We start from the raw sequence: 17,056 nt of genomic DNA, 5'->3' as shown, positions 1-17,056 counted from the left end.
AACAACCATCATATTGATTTAACATTAACATTTTTATCCAATGAAGAATAAAATAACATAGAAATAGATCTCTACATCATATACTCACATCTTAACCCCAATTTATTTTTTTTTTATTTTTTTTTTGACACAAACCCCAATTTAATTTAAACTAACCATTAAACAATTAATCTTCCTTATTTATACAAATCAATATAAATTACTCATTTTTAAAAAAAAAACATAATAATTTAACATATGAGTATAGGAGTAATTGAAGAGCTAGTTTATAATTTTATATTATAGTTATTTAATTGGTGAATTCTTGATTACTTTCTTCATCACAACTACAAAATACTGTTTGGTGGATTTCTCCAACAATATTCATCAGTAACATACTATTTTGTGGATTTCTTGACCTATATTACATATTCGTACTACAAATGAGTGTAATTAAACACAAATTGAAAAATTGATTAAGTAATTGAGCTCAACTGGAAAATTAAACAAATAAGTTGAGTAATAATTGAAGATTAACCTTTAACGTGGGTACCATATGGAGCTTAGAGTAATTGAAGACCAATTTGTACCTGCCATGGATGGAAACCAAACGGTGGCCGAAATCCTCTATTGCAGGTGTTATATTTCGATCTTAACAATAATTTGGATGGAAATCGGACCTCCATTGTAGAAGTAAGAGTAAATCGGCCTTCTTACTTTCTTAAAAATATCCTTCACAAACTGCGCGCATCGTTTAAGGGGTAGATCGATTGCGACGCAGCTCCATTTCTGACCGCCATGGTAAACTATTAAAGCTCAAGAGTAACCTGAAACTTTAATGGAGATGGTGAACACGTGTGAGTTCAATTTGCCAGGAAATAGAGAAGGGGTAAGAAGGTAAATAAACTTTTTGAAGGGTATAACGGTCCGTACACTGTTCATAAAAGTCATTTTCCACTTTTTAAGGAAATAGAGAAGGGGTAAGAAGGTAAATACAACTTTTTGAAGGGTATAACGGTCCGTGAACTATTCATAAGAGTCATTTTTCACTTTTTATAAAGTAGAGAAATGACTTTTGTACTACTATATAGTAAATAAATAGTACACTATAAGCGATTTTACTCGTTTAGCACCTCATTAATCTACCGTTACAGCTTTAATAGGTAATTCAATCTTAACCTATAATTACAAATCAAATACCCAAAGGTCATGATATTTTGATGGTAATAAAATCTAAATCAACTAACATACCTGTCTTTTAATAAACATTCCGCGTGATAGCAATCTATGCCTTGGCTAAATATCCTTCATCAGCTGGACAACAATTTAGGCGCCAACAAACAATGTTATTTTGTCACTAACATAACAGTTTACCTTTTTTGAAAGTCGTTAGCTTTATCTCTTCAACCTTTTTAGACTTACCAAACGATTGGTACTTGTTTGTTGTCTCTTTTTTCTTTAGTGAAACATTTCGTAATCTTAATTTTCTAGGCATCGCTCGAGCCAAAAACTACTATTACCGGGAAGAAGTTGACTTGAGTGACCCGTTGGATACCTGAATGACGGTTGTGCCAAGTTTTATTAATTCCAAATTTTCAAGTATTTGTACTCCAGTGCTCTGTTAGCAGTTCACAATTGTTCTTGGGTTTTGCCAAAAGACCTCAAAACCTAAATTCCTCTCCATTTTCCGGCGGATTTTGTGCAAATTCATACTTTTTCATAATTCGAATTCAGAAGAATTGTCAATCGCTCTTAGGTAATTTCTTGTCTTACTTTTCTTATCTTTGAACTGGTTTTAATTTACATTTATTAGCAATAATTTTCAATTTATTGGTATGCTATTCATTGTCGAATTATTATTATTGTATTTTAAATTTTGATAATCTTTGTTCAATTGATTTTCAAATTAATTGGTTTTTGGTGTAGTTCTTCATCTGTTAATTCAAATTCTTGAATAAATTGATAATTTAAGTTAAATTGAGAATTTGAGGTAATTCATGAGATCGAGTTGTTTGTATGTTCTAATTGATTGAGAATAGTTTTTGTTTTTTCTTCCAATTAATGTAATTGAAGATATGCGCATTCTTAATTTAAATTTTCTGATGGAAATTTGAATAATTTTGTATCATAATTAGGGGCATCAGTCACAATGTCAGGCAGAAACCCCGGTCCGCCATTGCCGATGAAGAACATGCCTCATGGAAGGATTCCGTTTCCGCCTCATGAACCGCCATATGGCCGAAATCTTGGTCCAATGCCTCACCCTGCGCTTCTTGAGGAAATGAGGGAGAGGGAATCCCAGTTTGGGATAGGCCCTAGGTCACTACCCCCTCATCCTGCTATCCTCGAGGAACGTCTCGGAGTTCAGCTTCAAGAAATTCAAGGTTTATTAGTCGATAACCAGAGGGTTGCTGCTACCCATGTTGCATTGAAGCAGGAATTAGAAGCTGCTCATTATGAGTTGCAACGAATGTCCCATTATGGCGATTCCTTTCACGCAGAAAAGGATATGCAGATGAGAGAAATGCTTGACAAGGCTGCCAAATTGGAGATGGAACTTCAAGCAGCAGATGCAATGAAGGCTGAACACATGCGGGTTCAGTCTGATGTTAAAGAACTTACTGTCGTTAGGCAAGATCTTATGGCTCAGGTCCAGAGAATGAACCAAGATTTGACTAGATTTTCTACTGATTTACAGCAAGTCCCGGCATTGAAAGCTGAAATTGAGCATATGAGACAGGAGGTTGACAGAGCAAAGTATGGAGCTGTTTTTGAGGGTCTTATGATATTACATATGTTTATTTATACAAGTCTTGAATGCTAGTTTTGGCTTCTTTTTGTAAATTAAATTGGGGGGTTTGCAGGGCTGCTATTGAGTACGAGAAGAAAGCATATGCAGATAGCTATGAGCATGGCCAAAAGTTCCAGGCTAAAATGCTCTCAATGGCTAGAGAACTAGAAAAGCTTCGGGCAGAGGTTGCTAATGCAGAGAAGAGAGCACGTGCTGCTGCTGCTGTTGGCAATCCTGGTATGCTTGTTTGGCAGGTCTAATTTATTTGAGCATTGTAAGAAAGGAGCTTTTGTCTTTTGATTTTCTAATGTATGAGGCTTATAGTATCTACATTTATTGGAAAAGGTTTTCAATAGTGAGGTTTTGAACTTTCAACATTTGGATGTTAGAGATGGTTAAAAAATTATCACGATGAGCTTTTAATAATTCAGTTATTGTAGAGTACCCTTATTTAAGATCTTGAGCACTTCTCACCTCTCAGAAGCTTTGGTTATTTAAGTAATTATGGTTGTCTTTATGTATGATTGTATTCAATGATCTCCTCTCTCTCACTCTGTCTGTGCACCATGCTTATCTGAAAAAGACCTCTTGTCTAGTAAATCAGCCAAACTTAGTTCATTTCTTTGTTTATCTTAGGAGCAGCGGCAGGTTATAACACCAATTATAGCACACCTGAAGCTGGATACGCAGGAAATCCCTACCCTGCTGGCTATGGAGTAAACCCAGTAAGTTACTAAGATTTTATAATTTGGTGTGCTCTGTGATGTTTTTAAGCATTCTTGTGTTTCATCTGTTTACAAAGGTCATTTAGCTTGGTTTTCGGTGTTTGATTTACAGACGCAGCCTGGGATGGAAAATTATTCTCAATATGGACCTGGGCCTGGCAATTGGGGAGCATATAACGTGCAACGTGGTCAAGGGCATAGATGAAGTGGCTTGCAATTATCTGATGATGCAGAATCCTGTTTCGTTTGCATGCTGGTCTCTTCAGCTCAAGCTTGATAGATGCATAATTGTGACTGCGTGAGTAACTTTGAGGGATTCCTTTTACAGAATATGGGGATGCTTGTTTACTAAGTATGTCATGCGGTGAAATGTGTTGTCATTATATTGTCTTATCCACAGAATATTAATTTAAGTTGGTAGTAAGGATAAGCTATATCTATTTACAATTTCTCTTTCTCTCATTTCATTTAGTGACATGTGTTATGCTATTCCATGTCTATATTCGTTTATAGCAGAGGTGACCTATTTGCTTGAAATATTTTTTCAAGCCTCGTATTTGATTTTGTTGCTAATTATTTTGCTGTTTATTATCGTTTGATCACCGAAGATTTTAGAAAATTGCATACAGCTGATCTTTCCTCATTCCTTATGAGAGATTTGATTGCTTCATTCCTTTAGATTTTTCCAAGAATTGTTTAGTTTGATTCTTTGTTAACATCTTGTTCAGTTAAGAGTGAAGACCAAGAAATTATATGCATTGGTGAAGTCAGTTCCTTGGCTAGTTTATTATAAATATTTTTGCCTGTGTTTATTAAAGTTGGCAAAAGTTAACTTGACACGAGGAACCTGTCCATGCCTGACATGGAAGTGGCTGGTTGGGTTGGGAGTTATTACCTTTTAATGTAAATGTGTTGATATGAGCTATTCATTTGACTCGATAGGATGGGTTAAATATGGGTTAGTATAATTAGGCCAAATATTGTTTGATTCTACCTATATTTATATATGCAAATTAATTAAAACAATGAAACACATAAGAAATTGTAGAGATGGAATGTAACTTGGAATCTTAAATAATTCTTAAACATAAATTTGATAAATGTTTTGGTAATTTTTAATAGTAATACTAAACTTTAAAGGAAGGAAAGGGGAGGAAAAACTAATTTTAAGTTCGACAGATTTAATTTCTTTCTTTCCTCTCAAATTCCTCCAATTTTGGGAGATAAGGAAAGGAAAGATTTTGTGAAGGGAGCTTTTCTTCCATTTCCCTTCATTTCCTATCAAATTTGTGTAATTTTCAGAACCAAACATAGGAAACCATAATTTTCCTCTCCTTTCTTTTCTTTTCCTCCCATTTCCTCCCAACCGAAAAGGCCCTAAAGAAAATTAAACTAGACTCTGAAAATTTGATGCTTGATCCGCATCATTTACTATCCCCAAAAGAACCTCATCATTTACTATCCCCAAAAGAAAAAAAAAAGTATTATATATAGGCATATAGCAGCACCTCATGCCTGTGTTTTGTGACTGGTCATTTCAGCCCCTTTTGCTTAATTTCTTAAAGTCTAATTTTAGCTTCCTTTTTTTAAAAAGCCATTGGTTGGATTTTTCTAATCGTTTTTTATAAGATATGGGTTAGCGATTAAAATCTCTCTTTTTTTTTTTTTCTGGGTACGGAAACAAACCCTACTGGAGAAGAGATGTTTGCCTACTCTAGTTTATCTACGGATTTATACTATTTATGTCATGCACATCACCTTGCTAGTAAAAGGACTTTTTTCAGATTGAATTAACCATTTACATTGTATGTCATGCAAACTAATTTAGTAGTTTTATTGGGGGTGAGGAGGTGGATGAGGACTTGAGGAGGCAGGCTATGATAAATAGGGCTTCTGGATGTTTTGCATTTGAGTCTTATTGTTTAGTGTATTGTTTAGTTCTTTGGTGTAATTATAAACCTGCTCATCTGTTTTGAGTCCATGGCCCCTTGGCTTTTATATCTAACTCAGCAAAACATAATTTCTAGTTGTCAAGTGACCTTATTTGTACTAACCATATGTAAGGTAGATTTTGTACTGTACTCAAATGTGGCCATTTATTGGCATTGGGGCGTCAACTATCCATTATGTTTGTATATTTAAAATGTTCTTAGTGATTAGTACCTTTGTAAGGTAGGATAACAAGGAGTGACATGTTTAAAAAACCTACAATTGTTAGTGATATGAATTCCTCACTGTCTTACATAATAGTGATGTATGAGCAGATAGATACTAAATAGATTATGACTACCTGAACAGTGTAAGTTCCTACTGTTTAGCTGTTAAACAGACTACAACACTTTTTTAATTTTTGTTGGATTTTTAATTTTGAATATACAGTGGTGCTTTTGATAATCCTGTGAATAGTGTATTTGATGTGGCTTGATGAAAGTTAATAATATTTTTTTTGGTCACTATCAGGTGTAGAGTCTAAACAGAAAATATTACAGCACACACAATAACATTACAGCATGCTAATATTACAGCACTCTGTAATATCTGACTAGGAGTCAGATCTGTATACCTATGCTTCATGTGGTATTGAAGTCGTATTCTCCTATCCTTCGCCCCTTTTGTTCATATATTGGATGAAAATTTTATATTTGCGTTCTAGAAATTGCCTTGTTCAGTTATTTACATCACAAATTCAAAAAATATTACTTGGCGTTGATCAGCTCAAAGCTATCGGACTATCTGAGTTTGTATGGTGCATCTGGCCATTTGCACAAAAAAGGATTAGCATGATACCTGTATTTGCTTACTATTTCCTTATTGTGAGGCCTGAAATCATTGAAGCTTTCTCATATGGATCTTTGATAATCAATGTTGGGAGATGTTTGCTGCTGCGATGTGAGTTTTGTACTTGGATAGAAACAAACATATTGTATATGAGGTTATACTTTGTCTTGTCAAGGTTTGAAGTTCTTTATCGCGAGGCTTGTATATACTTCTTCTAGTCAAGCTTTAGCTTTTGAGCGATACTTGACAAATCTTAATTTTGTAGGCATTGCTTCATGATAGTTCTATAGCATGTCAAAAAGGAAAAAAAAAAAAGGTCTTTCTGGCTCCATCTTTTAGGCTTTAAGTTGATCTTCTGGTTATGCTAGTAGGATAGCTTTCTGTTAAAATTCAGGAGTCATCAATCATCTTACACTTGTTCTGTTGTAGTTAAGCCAGCATAAATGGCCTCACTTGCTATTGTACCTCATATTTTTCCAGGATTTGCCTAAGGCTAATTTCTTAGCTTCTATCACCCTGGCTATGTCCAGGAAGTCTTCGTTCAGCTGAGTATCTTGAGATTCTTGACATTTAGAGATAACCAATTATCCCTTCTTTATATTCTATCTAGTCATACTTTAATGATGTAAGTGATCATTATAGAAGAATTTCTTGGTGAGAGGCTGAGAGCTGTCAGCCTGTCAGTAAATCTCAGTTCACATATCAGCAACATGTTCCCTTTCAGACGTGACAGTTGTGTTCAGGCATCCATTTTGTTTGCCACTACATTATTAGAAACTTGAACTAGCAATTTGCCGGTCTCATCTTCTGGATAGTGATGGACATGTGGGTGCACTCAATATACTATTACTCCCAAGTTTAAATTCCCATCAACATTTGACTTGCTTTGCTCTTCAGTTGGATTAATTATCTTCATCCTCTGGGGTTTATTGCTTAGTGATGCCTCGAAAGACAAGCATATGATTGATTGGACTAAGTTCAGTCCTATTCTTGTCATAAGTTCAGTAGCAAAATTGTCAAATTTTGTTAGCTGGAAGACATAAACTGGTCATTGCCAAGATATTTATGAGGGTGAAGCAGCTGGATGAAGGATGGATATTTACAAGTAAGTGCCATAGTATTTAGCTCATTAGCTGTATCACCATGATTTTGATGTTGTCACATTTCATGGGATGCCTCGATTGTGTGCTCTCTCCATTTTTAAAATCCGATTTTTTTTCTTTCTTATTTGGTCCTACACTTTATATTACTTTGTCTCACTAGCAACTTTTGCCTCCTAATGATTGTATTTATGTTTTCATCTTATTATTGTCTGCTTTGTGGTTTCTTGATACCCAATTCTCACAGATGAGAATTTTTGTTTTGGGATTGGTTTTGCTGCTAGTTAGCTGGTAGAAGTTGTCATTAATTGTATTAATATTTTGAGTAATGGATTTAGTCAATTGGCCAATGAATGAGTTGGTTGTAATAGACAATGCTCAAGATTGTTGGCAGCATTTTAGATTATTGTAGTGGAGCTCAAGGTTATTTGTGAGTTCTCCCTCGCCCTCAGAAACTTTGCCTGGCCTTGATAAGAAGGAAAGGGGTCTGTCCAAAAAGAACAAAAATATCTATCGAGAAGGTGAGACAGATTAGGTAGAGCTGGTGAAGAGAGGAAAGCAAAAGAGGATCAGAAGAAAGAAGCGATTGTAGAGAAAGAGTGAAAAAGGCAATTAGGCTTGTTTCAATTGCTTGTTGATTAGCGGCTACTGATCTTTGTGTGTTCCATTTGAGTATTGATATGTTTTCAAGGTATGAGACCTGCGTAAGACGTGGTTGGAGCTGATTGGAGCTGATAGAGATTTATGTAGAGATAGTGGAGACTGGAGAGGAAATCAGTGGAAAGAGAGTGAGGTGAGAGGATAGTATTGTGAGTGTAGAATTTAGAGGATATATGATGATTCCCCATGTATAGATGTTGGAACTTCCACCTGGAAAAGTCATTAATAATATGTTTTCCTCTTTTTATATTATGGAAAAACTTATTTCACTTTAAAATCCAAATAAAAAATTTAAACCATATTCATCTCAGGAGAACTTAATCAAGCTTAAGACTTGGGCTAGCCAGAAGCAAATGATGTTCACTCAATTAGGATTGTCTGAACTTATAAGTTGCCTAATAATCTCCTGTTGTTTAATGGTGTAGACTAACTACATCAAATTTCTAGTAACACATTTCATGCTTGGATCTGTTTGCTTATGTTAGAACTTAGAAATGCTACTGTTCTGTTGATGTGTCTGATAGCTTGAGGTTTTGTTATTTTGAGGTGGTAATTATGCTAACTACTTTATGATGTTAAACTTTATTATAGCCTTAATTAGATAAGTTTAGTGATTTTTCTTGTCGACTAGCCATTATGGTCTTATAGAGTACCCTGTATGGGCTGTATCTGTGAAAAGACATTTATGTCTGAATTAAGGTCAGGTTAGACAAACTCTGGATGTTACCTTTGTGGCTGATTAGGTGGTTGATGATATTGTTTTGGGCTAAAACTTTAAGTGAGCCTATGATTGGTTGATTGGGTGATTATGGGTGATACAAAGTAGAGCAATAAAATGTGGGGGCACCAGGCAGAGTGAAGAAATGGGTTCTATAGTGTTTCTCGTCTGCTTGTTTTTTACTTGTAGTGGATGGAGCAGCCTTTGAGGCATTTAAAGCCTCAAGGATGTAAGGAAGGGTGACCATTTTTCTCATAATTGCACATAATTGTCTTCATGTGTTGATCCTGTAGATAGAAGCGAATGGATGAAATTGATCTTTGTAGATGACCGTGAGCGACAAACTCTTGTATCATGCAGCCAACCCAACCCTTTGGGAATAAGGCTTTGATCTTGTTACCTATTGATTCTCTAGCTTTTCCTATGAAAGATATATTCTTTGTCAAGCATCCTTCTATGTTACTTGTTTTATTATAGGATAGAGTCTCTCTAGTTGTTGCTATGTGTTTTTAAAGGGTTATGAAATGTGAGAACCTTTTCTTTTCTTTTCTTTTTTTTTTTTTCAAAAAAAGTATGGGGAGAGGATTAAGGAAATCTTCCAGTGGGTTGAGATTAGGTTTGCTGGTTTTAAGAGGTATTTGGGCGGTTTGCTGGTTTTAAGAGGTATTTGGGCTGGGTCTTGGTCCTTTGTAGTCTAAGGACCATCTCTTTGCTGGAGAAATGTTTATTATTTCTTCTGAAACATAATTCACTTTGGTATCAAGTCATCAAATACAGCCGTGATATTCCAAGGAATTACTTAGGTGCCCTTGCCTATATGCATTTGCATGTTGATCCCTTTGATACCCTCTCTATAATTTTCCCGGTTTCATTTAAAGTTGGCATTGGATGAGTTTGAGTCTGACTTATGGAGAAATGCGTGGATTAATAACTTTTATGTTTCATTTCCTCATCCTATAATCTCTTTCTTACATAATCTTCTGATTTTCATTTCTTGTTTAGAGAGGATGTGTTCTCTTTGTGTAATTATTGCATTAGATTGAATTCGAAAGATTGAAGGTTGCGTGAAAATTATGGTGGGATTGTAAGAGCTAAGACAATCCATCCTTATATGGTTTTATTGACTTAGGAGCAGGGTATTTGATTTGAGAATTATCTCAGTATTTCATATATACTCCATTTCTTTTTTCTGTTCCAGTTATCTGTGGAATGTCAAGATTCCATAGAAAACCAAGGCTTTAATGTTAAAAGCATTCTCAGATAGGTTCCGCTAAAGTAGAGACCTGGTAAGTGCTGCTTAGTTCTTACCTCATATATTTGTTCTCCTTATGCAGTGGGAAGTAAAGAAGTGTAGAGGTTAAATTTTGCATTGTGGCCTTCCCTTCTTGGCCCCTTGTGTTACTTTTTAGGCAATTTCTTTGGCAATCAACTGGTATGATTATGCTATGATTTATGTGGCTTCATAGTACATATTCTAGTTTGGAGTTTGTGGGGTAGAGGGTTTTTTTTTTTTTTTTTTTTTTTGTGTGATGTTATCTCCAAGGCATCAAGTCTAGGTTGAGTGAAATTCAATTTTGAGAGGATTCCTGGTCTTCTTTAATGTAAGTTATCTTTCTAATTGATGACGTTTGTGTATTTCTTAAAAGAGAAAGTATCCAATTTCTGAGGTCCCTATAGCTTACTTTGTGCTATCAATGATAACCAGCTGGTAGTTTAGTTTTATAGTGTTGCAGCTATGGTGATTACTTTATGGGGACATACTATAGTACTTGAAGTCATTGTGAATAGCCACAATATTGTTGGGTTGAGCAGTATGGTGATAAATGAGATGGTATATACATATGAGTGTGGCTATAATGGGAAGCTGAGGTTAAACTGAAATTGAGCTGCAGCTGACCTATTACTTTATTAGTGAAACTCATTGCTGCTTCCTTCCTCCAGTACCAAAGAATTTTTGCGATTTTTTGATGTTGGTCTTGATGAGATGTTTGTTGTCATCCGAGATCCATGTTGATGGATTTTGGTTCTCTTGAGTCTTGACTAATTTTATTTCTGGTCTTTGTCATCAAAGCTTTTGTATATGTGCAATTAGCTTTCTTTTGTTTATTTTATTAACCAAAAAGCTTTCACTTTGTTTTTTTTCTCCAACTCCCCCTTGATGGCTTGGCCATTTCTTGAGTATTCTAGACTCTAGAGTTTATTATTGGGAACACTATCCAAATATCAGTGCCTTGGTTGAAAATTTTGATCATGGTCAGTATGGAAAACTGATAATACTAGTTAGTTTCTGTATATAGGTGTAGATGGTTGAGACTATGAGAGCTTGCCTTTCTGTGAGTGCCAAAATTTTATTTGCATGCTTCCTTGCTAGATGAATAAAGCTATTCTACCAGGTGATAGTTCTTGATTTCATATATCTGTTACAATTCATATTTGCATGCTTCCTTGCTAGATGAATAAAGCTATCCTACCAGGTGATAGTTTTTGCTTCCATATGATTTTTGTTATTTTTGTAATTTAGAAATCCTCTCGTGAACATTTTCTGAGTGAAAAAAAATCCAAAATGCTTTGCTCATATTTTGTAAGCATTATTGGCCCTTGCTACTTTCTTTTATATGTATATTGAACTTGATCTTATAAGGGTTTGATCTGGTCTAATGTGATCCAATCATTTATATTGCAGCTGTGGACTTTTTGCAAGGAGGGTCAATCTTCCTGCATGTTAGATGGGAATATATAAGGTACTGACTTCTTGCCTTCATTATTTTACTTATGTTCCCAGCAGTTCACTGTGATTTGTTGTCTGACCTCGGGAAATGAAGAGGATGTTCTTTTATTTGTGGAAATAGGTACTCAATACTAGGTTTCTGTCTGACCTGGAGACAATTTAACTATATGAATAGTTTTTGTTTGTGATGGTAGCGTAGTATGTTGATATTAGTAATATTTGATCACTGCTTGGTTTTAAAATTGAGTTATAAAAAGATTGGGCATGAATTAATCAAAACTGTAGTATTCCAAGTTTTAAGAGGCCTAGTGCGCTTTGAGGTGCAAAAAGTATCTGGAGCCTAGGCGTTGACGAAGGTATGGGCCTTTCATATAAATGTTTTAAAGATGAAGCTACATAAAATTGGAGATAACTACCTACTATTTGAGAGATATGATGCTCTCTCAAACCTAACTAAGAGAAGCAAAAACAAACTTTTCAACTCTTCTCATAATTTTTCTCTTCCTACCCTCTTCTCTTCTTTTCTTTTTAAATTGGCATCAATATTCTCGTTTCTCCCTAACTTATTTCCTGACTGTTTCCTCAAGTTTCCAAATTTTGTTCAATTCTAGTTATAACCCTCATATGGCTGGTTCATTACCGTGGCCTCAATTTCGGAGGCTCAAGAGCGAACAGTTTGGAAACTTGTCAGATAGTACTTTAGCTGGAAAGCTGTTTTAAATATGGTACCTTGCCTCCGGTTTCCAGTGAAAAAGTCAAATTTCCGGGGTTGGCTTTGTTTTTTTACGCGTGAGCAATGTGTAAAAAAGCTCAAAGGCACAATAGTGCAGTAATGTAATTGACTGAAGTGTGCCTCAGTGCCTCTTTAAATGCGCTTTTGGTGCTTCTCTTTAGTGCACTCTACCTTAAATGCCTAGCGTCTCAGCGCCTAAGGTACGCTTTTTATACACTGCACGTGAATGACACCTCTTCCACTTCCTCACTCACCCTCTCTTTCTCCTTTCCTTTAACTTTTTCCCTCAACTTCTTCCATCCATTGTTTCTGATTTTCATCTTCATCTTCCATTATCTATCTTGCTCGTTGAAAGTTGAAACCCCATAGCTGAAAATCCATCCACATTACTAATTTAGACTTAGTATTTAAAAACTCAAACTAGGAAAGACACATGTCCCCATCCTATTACACTTCCCTATCTTCTTTTCTAACCCAATGTGCCACGTCTTTTTACATTTTTAATTTTTTAGTGCACTATCTTTCTTAACTCTTTCATTAAACTTATACTTCATCTTCTTCTCTTTTTGTCTATTCAACTTTTTCCTTTTCTCTCGTTAATTTTTGTCTCCGCCTTTTTTTTAAGCCTCATCTTGAATTAAAGTCCCAAAAATTTAATTTCCTTAAACATGTTTTCGATTACACATTACACCCATAATGATTTATTGGTATTTCCTCACTCATCTCTCAATGCAATTTTCTATAAACAACCCCTGCATTGCTAGTTTACTGTTCAAACTCTTACCATACAAAACATATAGTTGCATATGTGCTATTGGCCTATTGCATTTGATTTTTTTTTTTCCCATGTCCCACAATTTTGCAAATTCCCTTCACATTTGAATTTGATGAAGATTAAATTCTCCAAAATTCCCTTCCCTTAATTTTTTGCTTAATTTGGATTTGAGAGATAAGAAAAATGCTATGGATTAGAGAGAACAGGCTGTTACTTTGGCTCATATACAAGCCTGTTCATTGTGAAGGTGCTCTCATTTATTGTTACCGACTTACTGTTGTAGTTCAGACTAAGCAGATAAATAAAAGTCATTATTAATAAAAGCCATTTGAAAAGAATTTAGAGAAGAGGACAGGGGCCACGTGACTACCTCAGTCACTATGCTCGTTAATATTGTAAGCACTTAGAATTAAGAAGTGAGTTTTTTATTTTTACGAAAAAAACAGAAAGAAGAAGGGGGGAGCTAAAATTCCAAGAGTGTAGAGAAAAATGAAGAAATAAGAATAAAGGGAGATAAAATGAGGGCGAAAGAAAAAGAGATGATCAAAGAGAGAACTAAGTACTAATCTAAACACTTGACCTGCCACGGCTGAGAATCTAACCACCACAAGAGGTGGGATAGGTGGGCCGTAAAGTTTTGCCATGCTCGTTAAGTTGCTCATCATCTGATGCAATAGATTACCCTACCAAGGCTTCATAGGCAAGTGAAGGAAGAAATAGCTTTTTCTACAATTGATAATCAAACAACACTCTATCACCTAATTTATGTGTCATAATAAGTGTAAAAACTAATGTGAGACGGAGGCCTGCCCCATATTCAAATAGTAGTTTTTGGGCATAATATGACAAAGCTTAATCTGTTCAAATATCTATAATCTATCCATGAGTCTCGTGGATGCTTCCAAAGGATCCTGCTCAACTTTGTTATCTAAAAGCCTAGGTAGATACATTTTCAGGTTTTTGTCCCCCTCTATGAATTTAACTAACTTTCCTATCTCAAACATTTCTGTATAGAAGGTGGTTGAGGCATCATACCTTGCTTCTGAGGGTTTGGACAATGCTGGGGCTGCGGTACTTGGCGCTTGGCACACCTTTGAGATAATGCCAGATATAATAAGAAAGTCTTCACTTATAAGCCAAATTACAATTTCTATTGAATTCATTAATTGATTTCCATTACCAAGACCCTTGAAATCCTCGATGCATTAATAATATTAATTTTATACCTGCTCTAGAAGGGAAAATGCACTAGTGGCTTCTGCTTTAGTGTATTAGAATATCTCTAATGGCTAAGCTTGACTTGCCACATCAATATTCCGAGCTACATTATTTTCCAATAGTAAGATGCAACTCTTGTAGCTTAAATGACCCTAAATGTCAATCAATACTTTTAATTATTTGTTATTATTCTCCAACTAACAAGGTAGCTTATAAGCGCAACTAAATATTATAATGGTGTATATGGTCAAGCAAGTAGTTCTATGAGATTTTATGATTTTAAGCTACGAAAAAATGCTATTGAAGTAGCCCTTACCATACTATAGCAGAAGCCACTAAAACAAGTTTCCCTCCTAAAAGCATTGCGGCTTTATAGTTAGTAGGTTTTAGGAAAATTTCGTAAGGCTATATTATACATATACTTTGCAACCAGCAGAGTGGAGAAGTTGAAAGCTGCTGCTCCTAGAAACTTGGCATTGTTTTCTTAAGCTTGCAGAAAGACAAGGAATTTCAAGCAGAGTGATCCTATTATTAGACCAGGTACGGGAGCAGCTTGGTAGTAGTCACTTGGAGAAAAGAGGGGGGGAAGGAGGGCTTGAATTGATAGGCCTCGGGGCCTTAATTTGGAATGACTGAAGTAGGGTTCAGTCAAGATTGTGTTTATCAGTTTGATGTTAGATTTTCCTCATAGTGTAATGTTATGATTGCAGTGTTAATTTAAAATTCGTTTTGTACAGGTGGACTATTTTTGATGATTTGTCACAGCTCAGAATTCACTTTTTGGAAGCTTGCAACAATGCTGCGTACCAACAAGGAATTGACCGGTCCATTCTGTCATGGATTATATGATGTCTAATGACGAATAATGAGATGTGAAAAAGGCCTACTTCATGAAAATCATCTTTAAGTGGGAGGGGGGTAAACATTCGCTGAGGTAGCCTTTTTCTACACAGAATGACTCTGAGGAAAACAAAAAAGATACAGGAATTATGATTTTTTGAATCCTTCGTAAAATTAGTGCACACATCTTTGTTGTACCTTCTATAATTGCTCGAAACCTCTCTTGATTCCCATGTATTGGTTTCTGACAGCACGCATTTCGGTCACGGAGCATCACCACTCCAAACCACCATGATTTTGACACCAAATGAAACACCTTTAATTTATACACCTCTTCACCCATCAATCCATCATCACTACCTCATCAAATGCCACAACCATCTTGCCACCACTTGAAACGTTTCTGCAGTAGTCACAAATCTGTTGGTGACTCGGTTTATTGTCTCAACTAAACTGATATTTTGTAACTCTGGTGTATTACCATTGTATCATAGCATGTACCAAATTATGATTTACATTGAAGTAATTAATTAATTTCCTGTTTAAAGGTAGTTTTTTAGATTAAGAGTATTTTTTTTTCCCAAATCATATATACGTCTTAGTGGTTTTGTTATAGGACTGCCCATTGCAAGTTTTGGGACTTGAGTCCCACATCGGTCATATGGGAGGCTCTTGTGAGATTTATATAGGACAATGTGCTCTCCTCCCCTTGAGCTAGCTTTTGGGGATGGCTCTCCTATTGTCCTATATCATAGTATTAGAGCTGATCTCACAGTTGTGGCACATGGATTTGGTGGCCTGGAGGAAGCTAGCCATGACCAACGAGGATGTCGGTCCTTTATGGAGGGGCGAATGTTATAGGACTGTCCATTGCAAGGTATTGTTAACGTGGAAAAATATGGGAGAAAACGGCTTGCCTTTGTATTGATCATAAACACATATATATACACAATACATTTAGGAAACCTAATAAGCCTAAAACTCCTAACAAGATATACTTGCCAAATATACAATATTAACATAAATATAACAAATATAACCAAACTCTAATACTCCCCCTCAAGTTGGAGCATGTAAATCACGAATGCCCAACTTGCGTAAGAGAAAACCAAACTGTTGACGTCCAAGAGCCTTGGTAAGAATATCTGCTAACTGATGACCTGTCGGAACATATGAGGTAGAAATGTTACCGTTTATCAACTCATCACGAACAAAATGACAGTCTACCTCAATATGTTTCGTACGTTCATGAAACACCGGATTCTTAGCAATATGCAAAGCCGACTGATTATCACAAAACAACTGCATAGGCTTTGAATGCTGAACACCAAGAACAAACAACAGCATTTTCAACCATTTCAACTCACGAGAAGTGAGAGACATAGACCTGTATTCTGCTTCAGAAGAGGATGTGGCTGCAGTAGGCTGTTTCTTAGTCTTCCAAGAAACAGGGGAACGACCTAAGAAAACAAAATAACCTGACAAGGAACGCCGACTCAACGGGCATGCCGCCCAATCACTATCACAAAACGCCGTCAAGCGTAAATCCATCATAGGTCGCAACAAAATACCTTGTCCCGGGCTACCCTTAAGATAGCGCAAGACACGAATGGCCGCATCCCAATGAGAAACCTGTGGAACACTCAAAAACTGTGCCAAAACATGCACTGAATAACTCAACTCCGGTCGAGTGACCGACAAGTAAACCAAACGACCAACCAAACGACGATACTGTTCCAGATGAGCGAACGGTTCACCGGAGGCATGTGCAAGACGATGATTTTGCTCCATCGGAGTATCAATGGGTTTACAACCCAACATTCCTGCCTCGGTCAAAATATCAAGAGCATACTTCCGTTGTGAGAGAAAGATGCCCGCTGGACTCCGAGCAACCTCAATGCCCAAGAAATACTTAAGCAAACCCAAATCCTTCATATAGAAGCATTTGCTCAAGTAGGCTTTAAAACGAACTATGGCATCATGAGAATTGCCTACAATTATCAAGTCATCG

The 17,056-nt window shown here is 36.0% G+C and overlaps 1 protein-coding gene across 2 annotated transcripts; it reads left to right on the top strand.

Moving 5' to 3' along the window:
- The first annotated feature begins 1,492 nt into the window (after window positions 1-1,492).
- On the top strand, window positions 1,493-15,610 carry LOC145605159 (protein FLX-like 1). Of its 2 annotated transcripts, none has more exons than XM_081661188.1 (7): window positions 1,493-1,735; window positions 2,115-2,736; window positions 2,844-3,007; window positions 3,413-3,495; window positions 3,608-3,793; window positions 11,435-11,492; window positions 14,943-15,610. In XM_081661188.1, the coding sequence occupies exons 2-5, from the start codon at window positions 2,129-2,131 to the stop codon at window positions 3,698-3,700; spliced, it is 948 nt and encodes a 315-aa protein (XP_081517314.1). In that variant the 5' UTR covers window positions 1,493-1,735; window positions 2,115-2,128; the 3' UTR covers window positions 3,701-3,793; window positions 11,435-11,492; window positions 14,943-15,610. The 2 variants fall into 2 exon arrangements, with proteins under 2 accessions (XP_081517314.1, XP_081517313.1); XM_081661187.1 differs by having other exon boundaries at window positions 1,510-1,735; window positions 3,407-3,495.
- The last annotated feature ends 1,446 nt before the right edge of the window (window positions 15,611-17,056 follow it).

This window comes from Chenopodium album, chromosome 22, assembly GCF_948465745.1.
Source record: "Chenopodium album chromosome 22, dcCheAlbu1.1, whole genome shotgun sequence".
Classification (NCBI taxonomy): Eukaryota; Viridiplantae; Streptophyta; class Magnoliopsida; order Caryophyllales; family Amaranthaceae; genus Chenopodium; species Chenopodium album.
Note: the sequence above shows the minus strand (reverse complement) of the source record. Positions and strands in the feature narration are given on the sequence as shown.